The 20,638-nt window shown below is 44.3% G+C and overlaps 2 protein-coding genes across 2 annotated transcripts in view; one reads left to right on the top strand and one right to left on the bottom strand.

Moving 5' to 3' along the window:
• The window catches only part of LOC126184265 (serine/arginine repetitive matrix protein 1-like), a 334,704-nt gene that overhangs the window by 132,880 nt on the left and 181,186 nt on the right, over positions 1-20,638 (top strand). The window lies entirely within an intron of this gene.
• LOC126183851 (serine/arginine-rich splicing factor 1-like) overlaps positions 15,891-20,638 on the bottom strand; it is an 86,607-nt gene continuing 81,859 nt past the window's right edge. The window contains exon 4 of the mRNA XM_049926138.1: positions 15,891-16,316. Within this exon, the coding sequence (XP_049782095.1) occupies positions 16,093-16,316 (224 nt within the window). The 3' untranslated portion in view covers positions 15,891-16,092. The remainder of the gene's footprint in view (positions 16,317-20,638) is intronic.

Raw genomic sequence — 20,638 nt, 5'->3', positions numbered from 1 at the left:
TATCTCCTCATTAATTACTCGAGCTACCCGTCTAATCATCAGCATTCTGCTGTAGCACCACATTTCAAAAGCTTCTGTTCTCTTCTTGCCTGAACTGTTTATCGTCCAAGTTTCACCTCCGCCCAAGGCTATATTCCAGAGAAAGGTTTATGAATATGAACCTATAAATATTTACAGAACTGAAACGCCGAAAAAATACTAATATATTTGAGAGTTTTATTTGGCATTAAGTTAATCTCCATCAAAAACAGAGTGGCTCGAGGTGCGAAGGGTTAGAGTGATCAGTCCTTTGAACGAGTATCACCATTTTGTCACATTACTTTCGTTCTCGTCTAGAGGAGGAAGTTTGTTGTCATCGTTGTTAGTGCTAAGGTATTACAATTATGAGAGACGTAGCAGTGCACCACAATACTCCATTAGTTTTGCTGACCCATTAACTCTCAGTGCTGTTCAGAACCACAGAGCAAAGCAATAGGACGACTCGACATTGCAGCCTAGATATACTTACCGGAATTAAGTTCCATGCTGCGTCTATAGCCGCCCATAACTGCGAAAGTGTTGCCGGTGCAGGGTTTTGTGCACGTTTATGCCTCGTAAACGTCTGATGGGATTCATGTCGGGCGATCTGAGTGGCCAAATCATTCATTCCAACTGCCCAGAAAATCAGTCGCGAACAGTTCTGGCCAGGTGGTATGACGCATTGTCGACCACAACATGAAATCCGTGAAAGGCTGAAAATGGTCTCCAAGTAGCCGAACATTGTCATTTACGGTCAATGATCGGTTCAGTGGGACCAGAAGACCCAGTCTATTCCACGTAAACATAGACCACAACATTATGGAGCCACCACCAGCTAGCACAGTTTCTTGTTAACAACTTGGGTCCAAGACTTCGTGGGTTGTACGCCATACTCGAACTCTACCATCTGGTCTTACCAAATGAAATCAGGACTCATCAGACCAGGCCATGGTTTTCCAGTCGCCTGTGGTCAAACCGATATGGTCATGAGCACAGTAGAGGCGCTGCAGGCGATGTCGTGCTGTTAGCAAAAACACTCGCGTCGGTGATCTGCTGCCACAGCCAATTAACGCAAAATTTCGACGCACTATCCTAACGGATTCGTACGCCCCACATTGATTTCTAATGTTATTTCACGCTGTGTTGCTTGTCTGTGAACACCGACAACCCTACGCAGACGGCCGTGCGGAGTGGCCGCGCCGTCAAAGGCACCATATCACGGATTGCGCGGCCCCTCCCGCCGGAGGTTCGAGTCCTCCCTCGTGCAATGGTGTGTGTGTGTTGTTCTTAGCATAAGGTCGTTTAATTTAGTTTAAGTAGTGTGTAAGTCTAGGGATCGATGACCTCAGCTGTTTGGTCCCAAAGGAATTCACACATATTTGAACATTTTTTTCTATGCAGACGCAGCTGCTGTCGGTCGTTAAGTGAAGGTTCAAAAAATGGCTCTGAGCACTATGGGACTTAACATCTATGGTCATCAGTCCCCTAGAACTTAGAACTACTTAAACCTAACTAACCTAAGGACATCACACAACACCCAGTCATCACGAGGCAGAGAAAATCTCCGACCCCGCCGGGAATCGAACCCGGGAACCCGGGCGTGGGACGTTAAGTGAAGGCTATAGGCCACTGCGTTGTCCATGGTGAGACTTAATGCCTGAACCTTGGTACTCTCGGCACACTCTCGGCACTGTGAACTCGGAATATTGAATTCCCTAACGATTTCCGAAATGAAATGTCCCATGCGTCTAGCACCAACTACCCTTCCGTGTTCAAAGTCTGTTAATTCCCGTTGTGCGGCCATAATCATTTCGGAAACCTTTTCCCCTGGGTCACTGAGTGCAAATTACAGCTCCGCCAATGCACTGCCCTTTTATACCTTGTGTACGCGATACTGCTGCCATATCGCTATCCCATTGCTTTGCCATCTTACTCCTGAGTCCAAACGAGTGTCTTCCGTGCTTTACGCTAGCGGTGTACCTCCGTCCAAATGCATCTCAGTGCTCTATGCCTAGCGACCGAGAAAGGTATTCATGTAGAACGGCGATGAGCAACACAGTGGTTATTTCTGTTTGCCACATATTTTATTAATATCGAATTTGAGACTGACAGCAGCGGTTTTCGCAATCAGCGTAGCAACCATAAAGATCTCTGTGTCTAAACCTGATGTTGATTTGATAAAACATTCGAAGATCTCTTACAAACCATGAAAGACTATCAGTATGTGATGCATATTAGACTGTTGAACGTGTTGAACGGTTCCATTCGTCGAGTGGACAAGAACGTATATCTCAAACAAGGTAGTTATATCAACTTCAGTTTTGAACTATAATGAGCCAAACTCTGTTACTTACAGTAACCAATTTGGACCAAAATAGGCATTATGTGTCACTGAGGCGCGTTAACTGTGCTGAAACATAAATCATTAATATAATGTGTGTTTACGGCTTGTGTTAAAGTGGTTAAAGTCGCTGGATCCCTGGTTCGATTTCGTGTTGTGTCGGAGATGTCTTCGTTCGTGGACTGGGTGTTTGTGTTGTCCTAATCCTTTCATCGAATTTTCATCGACGCAGTAGAGGCGTCAAATAAAAAGACGTGTACCAGGCAGCCGAACAACCTGAGACAGGGTTTCCCGGCCAATAATGCCACACGATCATTTCGTTCCATTTCAGTAGAGTACGTTAGCAGGATACAGGTGGATATACTGACTAAAACACTTTACTTTCCTTCATATCCGACCTGGGCTCATTTTGGTCTTAGCTGCAAATGTCAAGGAATAGATTCCACTCCAATCTTACGAAAAGTTTGTATTTCTTATGAGTTGTTGTAACTTATAAAAAATATTTGAAACAGCAGGAAAATTTGTCTGACTTATTAACCGTACCATGAACAGATGTGGAAAGAGTGCAATTTAGGCAGAGACTTTCCGGAAAGTATTCATTACTTATTGTTGTTGTTGTGGTCTTCAGTCCTGAGACTGGTTTGATGCAGCTCTCCATGCTACTCTATCCTGTGCAAGCTTCTTCATCTCCCAGTACCTACTGCAACCTACATCCTTCTGAATCTGCTTAGTGTATTCATCTCTTGGTCTCCCCCTACGATTTTTACCCTCCACGCTGCCCTCCAATACTAAACTGGTGATCCCTTGATGCCTCAGAACATGTCCTACCAACCGATCCCTTCTTCTGGTCAAGTTGTGCCACAAACTTCTCTTCTCCCCAGTCCTATTCAATACTTCCTCATTAGTTATGTGATCTACTCATCTAATCTTCAGCATTCTTCTGTAGCACCACATTTCGAAAGCTTCTATTCTCTTCTTGTCCAAACTATTTACCGTCCATGTTTCACTTCCATACATGGCTACACTCCATACAAATACTTTCAGAAATGACTTCCTGACACTTAAATCTATACTCGATGTTAACAAATTTCTCTTCTTCAGAAACGCTTTCCTTGCCATTGCCAGTCTACATTTTATATCCTCTCTACTTCGACCATCATCAGTTATTTTGCTCCACAAATAGCAAAACTCCTTTACTACTTTAAGTGTCTCATTTCCTAATCTAATACCCTCAACATCACCCGACTTAATTCGACTACATTCCATTATCCTCGTTTTGTTTTTGTTGATGTTCATCTTATATCCTCCCTTCAAGACACCATCCATTCCGTTCAACTGCTCTTCCAAGTCCTTTGCTGTCTCTGACAGAATTACAATGTCATCGGCGAACCTCAAAGTTTTTATTTCTTCTCCATGGATTTTAATACCTACTCCGAATTTTTCTTTTGTTTCCTTTACTGCTTGCTCAATATACAGATTGAATAACATCGGGGAGAGGCTACAACCCTGTCTTACTCCCTTCCCAACCACTGCTTCCCATTCATGTCCCTCGACTCTTATAACTGCCATCTGGTTCCTGCACAAATTGTAAATAGCCTTTCGCTCCCTGTATTTTACCCCTGCCACCATTAGAATTTGAAAGAGAGTATTCCAGTCAACATTGTCAAAAGCTTTCTCTAAGTCTACAAATGCTAGAAACGTAGGTTTGCCTTTCCTTAATCTTTCTTCTAAGATAAGTCGTAAGGTCAGTATTGCCTCACGTGTTGTCGTATTTCTACGGAATCCAAACTGATCTTCCCCGAGGTCGGCTTCTACTAGTTTTTCCATTCGTCTGTAAAGAATTCGTGTTAGTATTTTGCAGCTGTGGCTTATTAAACTGATTGTTCGGTAATTTTCACATCTGTCAACACCTGCTTTCTTTGGGATTGGAATTATTATATTCTTCTTGAAGTCATGACTGGCTCTCCCAAGGCCGTCAGTAGTTCCAATGGAATGTTGTCTACTCCGGGGGCCTTGTTTCGACTCAGGTCTTTCAGTGCTCTGTCAAACTCTTCACGCAGTATCGTATCTCCCATTTCATCTTCATCTACATCCTCTTCCATTTCTATAATATTGTCCTCAAGTGCATCGCCCTTGTATAGACCCTCTATATACTCCTTCCACCTTTCTGCTTTCCCTTCTTTGCTTAGAACTGGGTTTCCATCTGAGCTCTTGATGTTCATACAAGTGGTTTTCTTATCTCCAAAGGTTTCTTTAATTTTCCTGTAGGCAGTATCTATCTTACCCCTAGTGAGATACGCCTCTACATCCTTACATTTGTCCTCTAGCCATCCCTGCTTAGCCATTTTTCACTTCCTGTCGATCTCATTTTTGAGACGTTTGCATTCCTTTTTGCCTGCTTCATTTACTGCATTTTTATATTTTCTCCTTTCATCAATTAAATTCAGTATTTCTTCTGTTACCCAAGGATTTCTACTAGCCCTCGTCTTTTTACCTACTTGATCCTCTGCTGCCTTCACTACTTCATCCCTCAAAGCTACCCATTCTTCTTCTACTGTATTTCTTTCCCCCATTCCTGTCAATTGTTCCCTTATGCTCTCCCTGAAACTCTGTACAACCTCTGGTTCTTTCAGTTTATCCAGGTCCCTTCTCCTTAAATTCCCGCCTTTTTGCAGTTTCTTCAGTTTTAATCTACAGGTCATAACCAATAGATTGTGGTCAGAGTCCACATCTGACCCTGGAAATGTCTTACAATTTAAAACCTGGTTCCTAAATCTCTGTCTTACCATTATATAATCTATCGGATACCTTTTAGTGTCTCCAGGGTTCTTCCATGTATACAGCCTTCTATCATGATTCTTAAACCAAGTGTTAGCTATGATTAAGTTGTGCTCTGTGCAAAATTCCACCAGGCGGCTTCCTCTTTCATTTCTTAGCCCCAATTCATATTCCCCTACTACGTTTCCTTCTCTCCCTTTTCCTACACTCGAATTCCAGTCACCCATACCATTAAATTTTCGTCTCCCTTCACTATCTGAATAATTTCTTTTATTTCATCATACATTTCTTCAATTTCTTCGTCATCTGCAGAGCTAGTTGGCATATAAACTTGTACTACTGTAGTAGGTGTGGGCTTCGTATCTATCTTGGCCACAGTAATGCGTTCACTATGCTGTTTGTAGTAGCTTACACGCATTCCTATTTTCCTATTCATTATTAAACCTATTCCTGCATTACCCCTATTTGACTTTGTGTTTATAACCCTGTAGTCACCTGACCAGAAGTCTTTCTCCTCCTGCCACCGAACTTCACTAATTCCCACTATATCTAACTTTAACCTATCCATTTCCCTTTTTAAATTTTCTAACCTACCTGCCCGATTAAGGGATCTGACATTCCACGCTCCGATCCGTAGAACGCCAGTTTTCTTTCTCCTGATAACGACATCCTCTTGAGTAGTCCCCGCCCGGAGATCCGAATGGGGGACTATTTTACCTCCGGAATATTTTACCCAAGAGGACGCCATCATAATTTAATCATATAGTAAAGCTGCATGCCCTCGGGAAAAATTACGGCCGTAGTTTCCCCTTGCTTTCAGCCGTTCGCAGTACCAGCACAGCACAGCCGTTTTGGTTATTGTTACAAGGCCAGATCAGTCAATCATCCAGACTGTTGCCCCTGCAGCTACTGAAAAGGCTGCTGCCCCTCTTCAGGAACCACACGTTTGTCTGGCCTCTCAACAGATACCCCTCCGTTGTGGTTGTACCTACGGTACGGCTATCTGTATCGCTGAGGCACGCAAGCCTCCCCACCAACGGCAAGGTCCATGGTTCATGGGGGGGTCATTACTTATAAGAGAACTTATAATGTGCTTTCGCACTCAACCAGTTCGTTCGTCTGCATCGCGTTCAATCCTAAACTATCTCTCTTCTCGCCATTCTACATCAGATTGGAATTTAAGATACTCTGCTGACTTTTCATTTATCTTCAACATGCGTGAACATGCGATCCTACATCTAGCTTCACGATATTATTGAGATTTTAGCGCCAGGAAACCTGTAAGACCTCTACAGTTGCTATCTTGAAATTCTATGTGTTCTACAGACACAATGCGGAAAGTTAGTTATCGGCAACGAAGACTAATTCATCCGATACAGGAAGCGAGCTTCGGTCAGAAGTGTAGTCAATACAAATTTGGGATCCTCTTAAACTCTAACGGCTGCTGTGATTAAATAACATCTGTTACAGTTTGTGAAACAGATGTCCCGTAAGCCGAGATATAACAGAGTTTACATAGCAACAGATATGAGTAACCGATCGATGAAGCTTCAGGTCGTTTGAAGTACCGAGCCAAACCGTTTTTCCGCGAAAGAGTGGAGTGCTGCGCCATGCTACCTTTACATTTCGGCGCAACTATGTGTAGGTGTACGCCTTTCCATATAGTTGTAGTCTACCATTTTAGTCCCTTATTTTTCGGTACCTTTCATTTTGTTTTACCAACTTCAAAAGAGGCGTTCCCTCATTCTATTTTGCGCTAGTGTTTTCTTCCTATTTTTCTTTCCTGTTTCCCTTTTTTTTTGCTAAATTGTCTAAATTTGTTGTTATCACTGTACATGTATCGGTAATGGAAACCAGAGGACTTCATTCGGATGTGATTTGTGTGTGTGTGTGTGTGTGTGTGTGTGTATGTGTGTGTGCGCACGTGCGCACGTGCGCGTGTGTGTAACAACTTTTGATGGGTTATACAATTAATTTGGTATGAGGAAGTTGAAGTGTGGAAGGGTAAGATGTTAGTGCTAAAATTGACACTTCAAAGAGTTTTATTCCTCTCAATCATTTTTTGCAATGATGGTGCTACTGTAGATACACACATTAGATTTTAAAATCATTGCGTACAGCCTTACTATGATTCTTTCTCTAATGGCCAAATTGCATTACTCAGCTCTTCAATGCGACATCAAGGTTTCCTGTAGGTTGTAGAAGAATACTGCGTTTGTTGTTAACAGTCTTCCATACAGCTTCAGTCTACCATTTTATTCCTTTATTTTTCGGTTCCATTCATTTTATTTTGCGCACTTCAAATTAACTGTTTCCCTTATTCTAGTTTTCGCTAGTGTTTTCCTTCTATTTTTCTTTTCTATTATATTTTTCAATTATACTTTTTGTTTGCTAAATTGTCTAAATTTGGCCCAGTATAGCAGTAGAATTAAACACCTACAGGGTGTTGGATGTATAAGTACAGAAATTTCTAGTGATGACTTTGGGCAGTGTATTGAACAACATTACATCATTACTGTATTTGCATACAATAATTATAGCTCTTACGAGTAGCATGTTCTTGGGTTGGTTAGTACTTCCACGTAAGAGTGGCCCAAGTGAGCCATTAACGTTTATTTTCCTCTGGTCAGCTAGTCAGATAATGTGTGGATGCGGGGAGGCAAAAAGATAATCTATACTGAAAGGAAGGCTGTTAGACACAGAGAAAAAACAAGTTATACATTGAAGTTGGTGTATATTGTACCAATAATCACAATATCTGCACCTATATCACTAACATCTTGTATGTATCGCACTACACTTCCCACTTTGGGATAATTTTATCTGACAACCTTGTATATAATTATCAACTTCTGTAAGCCGGTACATTATTCACAAAAGTTATGTGTTTTTATTTCTATCTTCTTTACTTGTTTCGGCCGATAGTATTAACACGAATTAATACATGTTAATTAAGTGACATCTTTTCAATCCACCCAATACTGCCTTTAGCACAATAGAAACGTTGTGGTTCATCCACATAAATTCACAACTGTAGTATGTAGGTTTTAGGTTTTCACCAAGTGTTCCTCATAACGTTGCTATGAAGACCACAGATAATATTTTAAGAATAGCTGACGTATTAATGCTTGTCGTATTATTTACTATGAATAACTGCTTTTAAACGAAACATACTATGTGATAGGGGATTTGATGAATTTCTAGCCAAGAACATATTATGAAAAGTCCCTTAGAAAAATTAATGGATTACTGTGCTGATAAACCCCTTATGTTATTTGATTTTCAAACAGCTGAGCAGAACTGAACGTACTCAGACATTTCGCTCTTCACCTATTTTGATCAACACCAAACTGACACACAATATTTTTAGCGCAACGCAATCTGACTTTGAAAAATCCCTACAAAAGAATGGCCCTGACTAACAATAACCTATACTTTTCATAAATCACTTATTTCACAAAAATCTTCGTTACTCGAACCTCTGCAATACAGCGAGCGCCACTACTGCCAGCTAAATAAAAGATTCTAACTACGGAAGGAACTAACTACTGATAGGCATAGTTAGCAAATGAAAGATTTTGATAGAGAACAAACAATGTATTTACCTTAATAGTGTTCAAAAGTCATAATATATATAGCAGTTCATGGCATCCAGTCTTACAAATTTACTGTCTCTGATGGACACACGTCCAGATCATCCGCTCTGAAAACTCCGCCATTTCTCTCCCCACATCCACCACTGCTGGCGGCTCACCTCCAACTGCGCAACGCTACGCGCTGTTAACAGCCAACTGCCCAACACTACAATGGCGAATTCCAACAATGCAAACCAGCCACAGACTGCACACAGCACAGCCAGTGATTTTCATATAAAGCGCTACGTGGCGTTACCAGCATAAAAACCTTAACAGCCTACTTACAATGTCAAAGGACTGGGGTTTGTATACCCATTCAGCTGTTTCCATTTAGATTTCCCTTGACATAATCCAGGAAAGTGGTTGGATAGTCCTTTTAAAAAAGTCAATAATCGCCAATTCCTTTCTTCAAACTGTGCTAATATACCGGGCCTGCCGGCCGGAGTGGCCGTGCGATTCTAGTCGCTACAGTCTGGAACGGAGCGACCGCTACGGTCGCAGGTTCGAATCCTGCCTCTGGCATGGATGTGTGTGATGTCCTTAGGTTAGTTAGGTTTAATTAGTTGTAAGTTCTAGGCGACTGATGACCTCAGAAGTTAAGTCGCATAGTGCTCAGAACCATTTGAACCAATATACCGGGCCTAATGACTTTTACGAGACGTTAGACACACAAAGTTGTGGTCGGGCGGGGGAGAGGGGAATTAGAGCACCGTAAACGCGAAGCATGTGACTTACGTCTTCAAAGTGTCTTCACTTTTTCCGTCTGTTAAGTAAGAGACACTGTTAAGCAAGAAACACTGTTTTTTATCCAAAAAATGTAATTGCAGCTCTCGATAGTTTAGCAGTCTGAATGTGTCATTTGAATCGTCTCATTCTTTGTCGAATTCTGGTATTCCTTTTGTAATCGTCTGGCTAGCTACGGGAGGCGCTGCCATACTTAGCTTACTCAGCTATCTTAAATGTGTCTGGGCCTTCCTGACAGCAACTTTACATAATTAATTTCCGTAGGCAAGGTTCATAAGTAATTAATTTGTGCTCTGGTTACTGGAAATTTTTTCGTTTTCTCATAATAAAAAACGCTTCTGCTAACTGCCTCGCTTCTGTAGAATAATCACAGCTTGATAAGCTAATCACTCTGTATCCTATCTCACCGACAATTCTGCAATTGACGATGAGCCCCAAGTTGATTCTTCCCTTTTTTCAGTTTTACGTTAAGTCATTAATACCTCTACCCTAACTCCTGCTGCCAGCTTACTGACTTCCATTCTAGTCATCCCTACAACAAATACGATGTTTCCTGCCACCTATTCTGCCACACCAAACATACCAATACTCCAGTACCCAATTCTATTACCACCCACATCCACTCAACACTATTTCACCATCATACTCGTATCATCTTCTGCTGGAGGATTTGTAACATAATGCAGTGCAGTTATTCTAACTTCTTATAAAAACTATGATCAATATTTATTGTTTTACCTGACAACAAACATATGTATAACCCACATTAAAAATAATTTTAAAAACAGCTATATATTTTGTCATTCTGCTATTTTTTTAATTTTTATAAACACTCTTGATCGAGGAGTGGCAAATGTACTACTGCTAACTAACCTTCGTCCAGACAAATGAGAGAATGACACTATAATAAAGAAAAAGATGGTTATGTGGATAGATTTATTGATCTATTTCTTGGATATGTGACATCATTTTGACGTTTACTATGCGATAGCATATCTCACAACCGATTTTGTCCGCCAAAAACGATTTGGCTGTGCAATCTAAGCCCTTACAAAAGTACAGGGAATCAATCGCAGTAACTGGGAAGTGGTGGCGTACCAGCCTCAGGGCAACCCATGGCTACATGTCTCAAATGCATGAGAGATCAGGAGAACGTCTTGTTTAGAGCTCAGCCGAACACACGCTATATAGCGGTGGGTCAGGACGGCACAGGCTGCAGGCGGTGTTGTGTTATCTTGTTGAAAGAAAACAGCACAGAGACTTCGAAGACAGGGCACAGGAAATGTAACGGCTGCTGTCCGAAATACCGGTTGTGCACACTGGCACACGTCTCACACAGGCCAGACGAATAGAGCACACATACGATGGCATCAGGTTATGGGTCAGTATGACAAGGACGAATGCATCGCTCTCTTTGCAGCCCCCACACACGGCTATGTCCATCGTAACGATATGGGCAGAAACGACAATCGTCTGAAAATATGATGTGATGCCACTTCTGTCTACAGTGTTGTTATTGGGCTGACCACGGAAAGCCGCAACGATGATCGTCGCGTTGACAGTCCGTCAAGCTCCAAGACGTCGGCGTACTATTCTTATTCCTCAGCATCAGGGAACGATTATGAATGAGACATACCGACCCAAGAAGAGGCATGGTTCACTTCCTAACAGGACATGGCCCTTACAACGAATGTATCTCAGTGAAAGGGAATAATGTACTTGTGGGGAGAGAGGTTCCACAGAGCACACTGGCACACTTCTCACACAGGTCAGACGAACAGAGCACACATATGAGGACTTGTACAGTACTGATGTCGAAAGAAACTGGCAATATGGCAGGCTCCATCTCAAGTGTCCTGCGCCTTCAGTATGCAAAAGAAAGACAAAGTAAACCTGATATGAGACCTAGCACACAATACATAATCAATGTGACAGACACCTCAGAGAAAGATGGAGAAATTGACCCAAGTGACAGTAAGGACGATTATGATGACAACTACCTTGACCAAATTAAGTAGTACATGAATGATAACAGGTTACTGCACCCAGAGTCACGTAATACCTCTACAGTATGTCTGTTCTCTCGTATGGGACCACCTGTACACTAGCTAGGGGCACGTAGCGTAGTACTAACAAGAACCAGCAGTAGGCGCATGGCTTGGTGTCTTTCTGTCCGAGGTATTCCCCTCTCCCTGGAACTTTTAATGGAGGGAATCTCAGTTTCAACAAATTTGCTATCATTCTTATTTGACGTCCTTCGTTTCCGTGAACTTAATTTTATTTTATTTTGCTTTGTACCTCATATTATTACTCCCATTTTTATTGCTGGAAACAATTTTTGCTTGGAATAATGAACAGTATTTTCATGTGAAAATACACTGTAAAATGTACGACCTGTTTTAATCGACTAGGAGATAGGTCTCTAAATATGAAATAAATGACATGAAAATAACATTGATGTGATGGGATTACATTTTCCTGCAGACATAAGAGTCTCAACTTTATCTTCGATAAGAATGGAAGCTGAAATAATTAATTAAAATTTGTGCTATGGCTGGGACTTTAACCCAAATCTCCTATCTACTAGGCAGATATGCTACCACATCTGCAAACTGGGCTTTGCATTAGGCTAGTTCGTGCATCTGTGGTAGCCACAATGATGCTTTGGTATAGAAGCTAGCATATGTGCCTTGCAAACTGGAGATCCTAATAGAAGTTCCAGCTGCGGTACAACTTAATCATTGTTTCAGCTTCTACCTATACCGAAAAAAAATGAAAAAAGATGACCGCGTGGACGTCTTCTTGCAAACAAGCCCATTACTTGACTCAATATACTGGCCATGGCTGTAAAACCCTACACAGTCGAGAGAACAATTTGTTTGTCCTCTCAGGCAATATTCGTATGGGACCAGCTGAATTCGGCATAGCCTTGACTGTTGCCCTCCTGAACTCATCGATTCCGTCGGATTCGGAACAACGCGAGCACCAATATCGCAGAAAGATGAACAACAGTCTACATTGGCCTCGAGCCCGCCGCTGTCGCATTCTGACACGTGCTGGTTTTCGTTTCTCCTTCTTGCATGAAGCATAACACGACCTTCTCACAAACAAACAACATTCAAAATGATTTGTGAATAAGTAACACACATTTTAATCTTTCTTCATTGATAGAATTCTGATGACGTTACTCCTACTTGTTTGTGTGGTTGGGCTGAAATGCTCGTTACATCGACATCAACATACAAACTCCGCAAGTCACCTTATGGTGCGTGGCGGAGGGCATCCTGTACCAGTGCTAATCATTTCAGTTCCCGTTCCACTCGCTAGCAGAGCGAAGGAAAAAGGACTATCTGTATGCCTTTGTACAAACCCTAATTTCTCTTATCTTATCTTCATGATCCTTACACGAAGTGTTCATAGGTCACAATAGAATCGTTCTGCAGTCATCTCCGAATTCCGGTTCTCTGAATTTTCTCAAAAGTGTTCCTCGAAAACAATGTCGTCTTCTTTCCAGGGATTCCCATATAAGTTCCCGAAGGATCTCCGTAATACTTGCATGTTGATCGAACTAACGGTATCAGATCTAGCAGCATGCCTCTAAATTCCGTTAATCTAACCTGCTGGGGATCCCAAATACTGGAACACTACTCAAGAATGGGTCGAATTAGTGTTCTATATGTGGTCTCTTGTACAAATGAACCACACTTTCTTAAAATTCTCCCAATAAACCGAAGACGACCGTTCGCTTTCCCTACCACAGTCCACACGTTCCCGTTCCGTTTTACATCGGTTTGCAACGATACTCTTAGATGTTTCTACAGTCTGGAACCGTACGACTGCTACGGTCGCAGGTTCGAATCTTGCTTCGGGCATGGATGTGTGTGATGTCCTTAGGTTAGTTAGGTTTAAGTAGTTCTAAGTTCTAGGGGACTTATGACCACAGCAGTTGAGTCCCATAGTGCTCAGGGCCATTTGAACCATTTTTTTTCTTAGATGTTTCAAAAATGGTTCAAATGGCTCTGAGCACTATGGAACTTAACTTCTGAGGTCATCAGCCCCCTAGAACTTAGAACTACTCAAGAACCGTAGAGGTCGCGCGGTTCCAGACTGTAGCGCCTACAACCGCTCGGCCACCCCGGCCGGCCTTGGATGTTTAATCGACGTCACTGTGTCAAGTAGTACACTACTAATGTTTTTCCTGCTCATCAGCGTTAACTTACATTTTCTACATTTAGAGCTCTGTGCCATTCATCACATCAACTAGAAATTTTGTCTAAGTCATCTTGTACACTATCAAAAGTATCCGGACACCTCCAAAAACATACGTTTTTCATATTAGATGCATTGTGCTGCTGCCTACGGCCAGGTACTCCATATCAGAGACCTCAGTAGTCATTAGACATCGTGAGAAAGTAGAATTGGGCGCTCCGCGGAACTCACGGACTTAGGTCCACTGTTTCCGATGTGGCAGTGAAGTGCAAACGTGAAAGACACGTACAGCACAAAAGCGTACAGGCCGACCTCGTTTGTTGACTGACAGTTGAAGAGGGTCGTAATGTGTAATAGGCAGAAATCTATCCAGACCATCACTCAGGAATTCCAGACTGCATCAGGATCCACTGCAAGTACTATTGACAGTTAGGCGGGAGGTGAGAAAACATGGATGTCATGGTCGAGCGGCTGCTCATAAACCACACATCGCGCCGGTAAATGCCAAACGACGCCTTGCTTGGTGTAAGGAACGTAAACATTAAACAATTGAAGAGTGGAAAGACGTTGTGTGGAATGACGAATCACGGTACACAATGTGGCGATCCGATGACAGGATGTGGGTATGGTGAATGCCCGGTGAACGTCATCTACCAGCGTGTATAGTGCCAACAGTAAAATTCGGAGGCGGTGGTGTTATGGTGTGGTCGTGTTTTTCATGGAGGGGGCTTTCACCCCTCGTTGTTCTGCGTGGCACTATCACAGTACAGGCCAAGATTGATGTTTTAAGCACCTTCTTCCTTCCACTCGTTGAAGAGCAATTCGGGGATGGCGAAAGCATCTTTCAACATGATAGAGCACCTGTTCATAATGCACGGCCTGTGGCAGAGTGGTTACACGACAATGACATCCCTGCACAGAGTCCTGACCTGAACCCTATAGAACACCTTTGAGATGTTTTGGAACGCCGACTTCGTGCCTCACCGAACGGCATCGATTCCTCTCCTCTGTGCATCACTCCGGGAAGAATGGGCTTCCATTCCCCAAGAAACCATCTAGCACCTGACTGAAGGTGTGCCTGCGAGAGTGGAAGCTGTCATCGAGGCTAAGGGTCTGCCAACACCATATTGAATTCCAGCATTAGCGATGGAGGGCGCCACGAACTTGTAAGTCATTTTCAGCCAGGCGTCCGGATACTTTTGGTCACATAGTGTATCTTCCTACAGTCACTCAGCTTCGACACCTTCCCGTACACCACAGCATTATCAGCAAACAACCGCAGATTCCTGTCCACCCTGCCCGCCCATCATCCTTGGGGCACTCCTGACGTCACCCTTGTCTCTGATGAACACTCGCTGTCGAGGACAGCGTACTGTTACTTAAGAAGACTCCGAGCCACTCTCATATCTGGGAACCCATCCCATATGGCCGTCTCTTCGTTAACAATCTGCAGTGGGACACAGTGTCAAATGATTTTCGGAAATCTAGAAATATGGAATCTGCCATTGTCCTTCATCCATGGTTCGCAGGCTATCATGAGAGCAAACGGCAAGCTGAGTTTCGTACGAGCGATGGTGTTTAAATCCGTGCTGATTTCTGGACATAAACTTCCCCGTCTCAGGGAAATTTATTACATTCGAACTGAGGACATGCTCAAGGATTCTGCTGCAAACCGATGTTACGGATGTTGATCCCTAATTTGGCGCGTCGTTCTTTTACCTTTTTTTTATAGGAGTCACGTGCCCTTTTTTCTAGTCGTTTGGGACTTTTGCGGTGAGTAAGAGATTCGCGATAAATGCAAACTAAGTAAACGGCCAATGCTGTATTGTTGCGCCAACCGGATTGGGATTCTGTCCATGCCTGTGGACTTACTTGTTTTCATCTCCTTCAGTTGTTTCTCTACGCTATGGATGCCCATTAACATGTCCTACATGCGTGAGTCTGTACGAAGGTCAAACGACGGTATATTTGTACGCTCCTCAAACGTGACACACACATCCAAGCATGTCACGTAAATTTGACTTTCGGTGTTTCCCACTGTCATGATTTTGCAGTTTTAACTTCCAGCTGTCTACCTTAACCATTATGTCATCTTGCTGGGCCAAAATCGTTAGAGAAGGAACACAATTGAACGAAAGATATTGAAAATAACAAACGGAAGGAAATTTCCAGTCCTAATTTTTTCTTTATTTGTACTACCTTTGCGCATATTGGTGATAATTCCAACTATTACTTACTAATGTATATGTACATTGGTCTTGCTTCGTTCCCGTAGTGAAAAGGAGGCACAAGAGTAGCTACAAAGTAAGGTTAATGTGATGATAAATGAGGCGGTGGTGTTAGAAGAGTCTAGCGCTGCCAGCAATGTCACTCCCAGTCTGCAGCGGCGTTGGAACCCGCAGTGTCTAACTCCTCTGCGTCTTCCGGCCTGGGAGGCAGCGTGGCCGGCTCTGCGCCGCCGCCTCCACCGCCTCCGCCGCCACCGCCACTGCCGCCACGGCCTCCGAAACCGACGCCCATGACGCGCATCAGCCACTCCAGCGCTCGCTGCAGCATGCGCGACATCACACTGCCCGGGCCCCCGTCGCCACCTGCGCAGTAATTGTTCTGCTTGAGCAGACGACACAGCCAGATAACAGCGTGATATAAAAACACAAATACACTCCTGGAAATTGAAATAAGAACACCGTGAATTCATTGTCCCAGGAAGGGGAAACTTTATTGACACATTCCTGGGGTCAGATACATCACATGATCACACTGACAGAACCACAGGCACATAGACACAGGCAACAGAGCATGCACAATGTCGGCACTAGTACAGTGTATATCCACCTTTCGCAGCAGTGCAGGCTGCTATTCTCCCATGGAGACGATCGTAGAGATGCTGGATGTAGTCCTGTGGAACGGCTTGCCATGCCATTTCCACCTGGCGCCTCAGTTGGACCAGCGTTCGTGCTGGACGTGCAGACCGCGTGAGACGACGCTTCATCCAGTCCCAAACATGCTCAATGGGGGACAGATCCGGAGATCTTGCTGGCCAGGGTAGTTGACTTACACCTTCTAGAGCACGTTGGGTGGCACGGGATACATGCGGACGCGCATTGTCCTGTTGGAACAGCAAGTTCCCTTGCCGGTCTAGGAATGGTAGAACGATGGGTTCGATGACGGTTTGGATGTACTGTGCACTATTCAGTGTCCCCTCGACGATCACCACTGGTGTACGGCCAGTGTAGGAGATCGCTCCCCACACCATGATGCCGGGTGTTGGCCCTGTGTGCCTCGGTCGTATGCAGTCCTGACTGTGGCGCTCACCTGCACGGCGCCAAACACGCATACGACCATCATTGGCACCAAGGCAGAAGCGACTCTCATCGCTGAAGACGACATGTCTCCATTCGTCCCTCCATTCACGCCTGTCGCGACACCACTGGAGGCGGGCTGCAAGATGTTGGGCCGTGAGCGGAAGACGGCCTAACGGTGTGCGGGACCGTAGCCCAGCTTCATGGAGACGGTTGCGAATGGTCCTCGCCGATACCCCAGGAGCAACAGTGTCCCTAATTTGCTGGGAAGTGGCGGTGCGGTCCCCTACGGCACTGCGTAGGATCCTACGGTCTTGGCGTGCATCCGTGCGTCGCTGCGGTCCGGTCCCAGGTCGACGGGCACGTGCACCTTCCGCCGACCACTGGCGACAACATCGATGTACTGTGGAGACCTCACGCCCCACGTGTTGAGCAATTCGGCGGTACGTCCACCCGGCCTCCCGCATGCCCACTATACGCCCTCGCTCAAAGTCCGTCAACTGCACATACGGTTCACGTCCACGCTGTCGCGGCATGCTACCAGTGTTAAAGACTGCGATGGAGCTCCGTATGCCACGGCAAACTGGATGACACTGACGGCGGCGGTGCACAAATGCTGCGCAGCTAGCGCCATTCGACGGCCAACACCGCGGTTCCTGGTGTGTCCGCTGTGCCGTGCGTGTGATCATTGCTTGTACAGCCCTCTCGCAGTGTCCGGTGCAAGTATGGTGGGTCTGACACACCGGTGTCAATGTGTTCTTTTTTCCATTTCCAGGAGTGTATTAGCGTCGAAATTACACTGACGGGGAAAAATCGCAACACCAAAAAGTAATTAATGTAAAGTAATGAAATTTTGGGAATGCATTTGCCTAGGTAACATACGAGGGTCACTCCAAAAGAAATGCACACTATTTTTTTTTTAAAAATCCATTTTTTATTCTACATGTCTGAAAGTTTTACAGTGTGTAGATACATCCTTTAGGAACAATATTTTCATTTCTCCACATAATTTCCATCCCTCTCAACTGCCTTACACCATCTTGGAACCAGCACCTGTATACCCGCGCGGTAAAATTCTGGACCAATCTGTTGGAGCCACTGTTTGGCAGTGTGCACAAGGGAGTCATCATCTTCAAGCCTTGTTCCACGAAGAGAGTCTTTCAGTTTCCCAAAGAGATGATAGTCACATGGAGCCAGATCAGGGCTGTAAGGCGGCTGTTTCAGTGTTGTCCATCCGAGTTGTGTGATCGCTACCATGGTTTTTTGACTGACATGTCGCCGTGTATTGTCGTGCAACAGCAAAACATCCTGCTTTTGCCGCTGTGGTCGAACACGACTCAGTCGAGCTTGAAGTTTCTTCAGTGTCGTCACATATGCATCAGAATTTATGGTGGTTCCACTTGGCATGATGTCCAAAAGCAAGAGTCCTATGGAATCGAAAAACACCGTAGCCATGACTTTTCCAGCAGAAGGTGTGGTTTCGAATTTTTTTTCTTGGGTGAATTTGCATGATGCCACTCCATTGATAGCCTCTTCGTCTCTGGTGAAACATGATGAAGCCATGTTTCATCACCTGTCACAATTCTTCCAAGAAATTCATCTCCACCATTCTCGTACTGTTCCAAAAGTTCTATGCATACCGGTTTCTTGTTTCTTTGTGAGCCACTACGACATCCTGGGAACCCACCTGGCATAAACCTTTTTTAACGCCAACACTTTCAGTATTCTGCAAACACTTCCTTCCCCTATCACAACGTAGCGTGACAATTCGTTCACTGTGATGCGTCTGTCAGCAGTCACCAATTCGTTAACTCTCTGCACATTGTCTGGAGTGTGTACAGTGCGAGGCCTGCCACTGCGAGGACAATCCTCAATATTGCCGTGCCTGCTTTCATCACGTAACCTGCTTGCCCACCGACTAACTGCACTGCAATCGACAGCAGCATCTCCATACGCCTTTCTCAACCTCTTGTGGATGTTTCCAACTGTCTCGTTTTCACAGCAAAGGAATTCTATGACAGCACGTTGCTTCTGACGAACGTCAAGTGTAGCACCCATCTTGAAGACGGCGCCACTCAAGGGAACAGATTGAAGAACTAAGTTTGAAAACAAGTGGGAAGGATGTATCTATACACCGTAAAACTTTCACACATGCAGAATGAAAACTGTATTTTTTAAAAAATAATGTGCATTTCTTTTGGAGTGACCCTCGTATTTAAGTGATTAACACTGCAAGATCAGACGTTAATGTAAGCACGAAATAAGCCATTGCAAATGTGAAATACTGGTTCATTAATAACCGGTTGAACTGCCAGACTGTTGAATGCAAGTATACAAACGTTCAAGCATTGTGTTGTACAGGTACGAATGTCAGTTTGTGGGATATAGTTCCATGCCCGTTGCACTTGATCGGTCAATACAGGAACGTTTAACGCTGTTTGTGGGTGACGCTACAGTTGTCATCCGATGATGTCCCATATGTGCTAGACTGGAGACAGATCTGGTGATCGAGCAGGCTAAGGCATCATGTCGACACTCTGCGGACACTCTGTTGGGGTGCAACAGCAATATGTGGGCGAACGTTATCCTGATGGAAAACGCCCCCTGGAGTGCTGTTCGTGAATGGCAGCACAATATGTCGAATCACCAGACTGACGTACCAATTTGCAGTCAGGATGCGTGGGATAACCACGAGAGTACTCCTGCTGTCGCACGAAATCACACCCCAGACCAAAACTCTAGGTCAGACAGGCGCTCGACTGGCCTTCTTGTATCCAACACACGGCCGTCACTGGCAGCGAGGCGGAACCGGTTTTCATCAGAAAACGCAACAGATCTCCACTTCTCCCTCCAATGAGCTCTCGCTTGAGACCACTGAAGTCGCAAATGGTGGTGGTTTGCAGTTAGTGAAAGGCACGCTACAAGGCATCTAGCTAGGAGCTGTCCTTAAAGTAACCGATTTGTAACAGTCCGTTGTGTCACTGTTGTGCCAACTGCTACTCAAATTGCTGCTGCAGATGCAGTACGAGGAGCCACAGCCATACACCGAACACGACAATCTTTCCTCTCGTTTGTTCCATGTAGCCATCTGGAGCCCGGTCTTCTTGCGACTATACATTCTCGTGACCACTGCTACCAGCAATCATGTATAGTGGCTACATTACAACCAAGTCATTCTCCAATATCGCAGAAGGAACATCCAGCTTTTCGTAGCCCTATTAAACGACCTCGTTCAAATTCAGGGAGCTGCTGATAAGGGCGCCATTATCGTCTTAAAGGCATTCTTGGCTATCATTAACTCACTGTGTCCAATCTCAGAGGTAACTAAAGTTCACGACCGTTACAGAGCGTTCTTAAGGCAAATACGATTTGCATCTCATAGTGGCGCCACTAGCGCCACTCTTATGCGACTGACGCGAAATTTGTACAGACGTCATCTCTCAGATGTAGAAACACGCCTACCAACTTTCGTTTATGTCGCACAACTCCTTCATGGTGCTGGAATCTTTTTCCGCCAGTGTATATGGTGAGGAGCACCAAAAAAGAAAAATGCAAAATACCTTTATTCGCATTCTAAGAATTCTGCACTATCTGATCAAAAGAATACGGAC

Source organism: Schistocerca cancellata, chromosome 4 (assembly GCF_023864275.1).
Source record: "Schistocerca cancellata isolate TAMUIC-IGC-003103 chromosome 4, iqSchCanc2.1, whole genome shotgun sequence".
Taxonomy (NCBI): Eukaryota; Metazoa; Arthropoda; class Insecta; order Orthoptera; family Acrididae; genus Schistocerca; species Schistocerca cancellata.
This window is presented reverse-complemented; position numbering and strand designations above follow the sequence as displayed.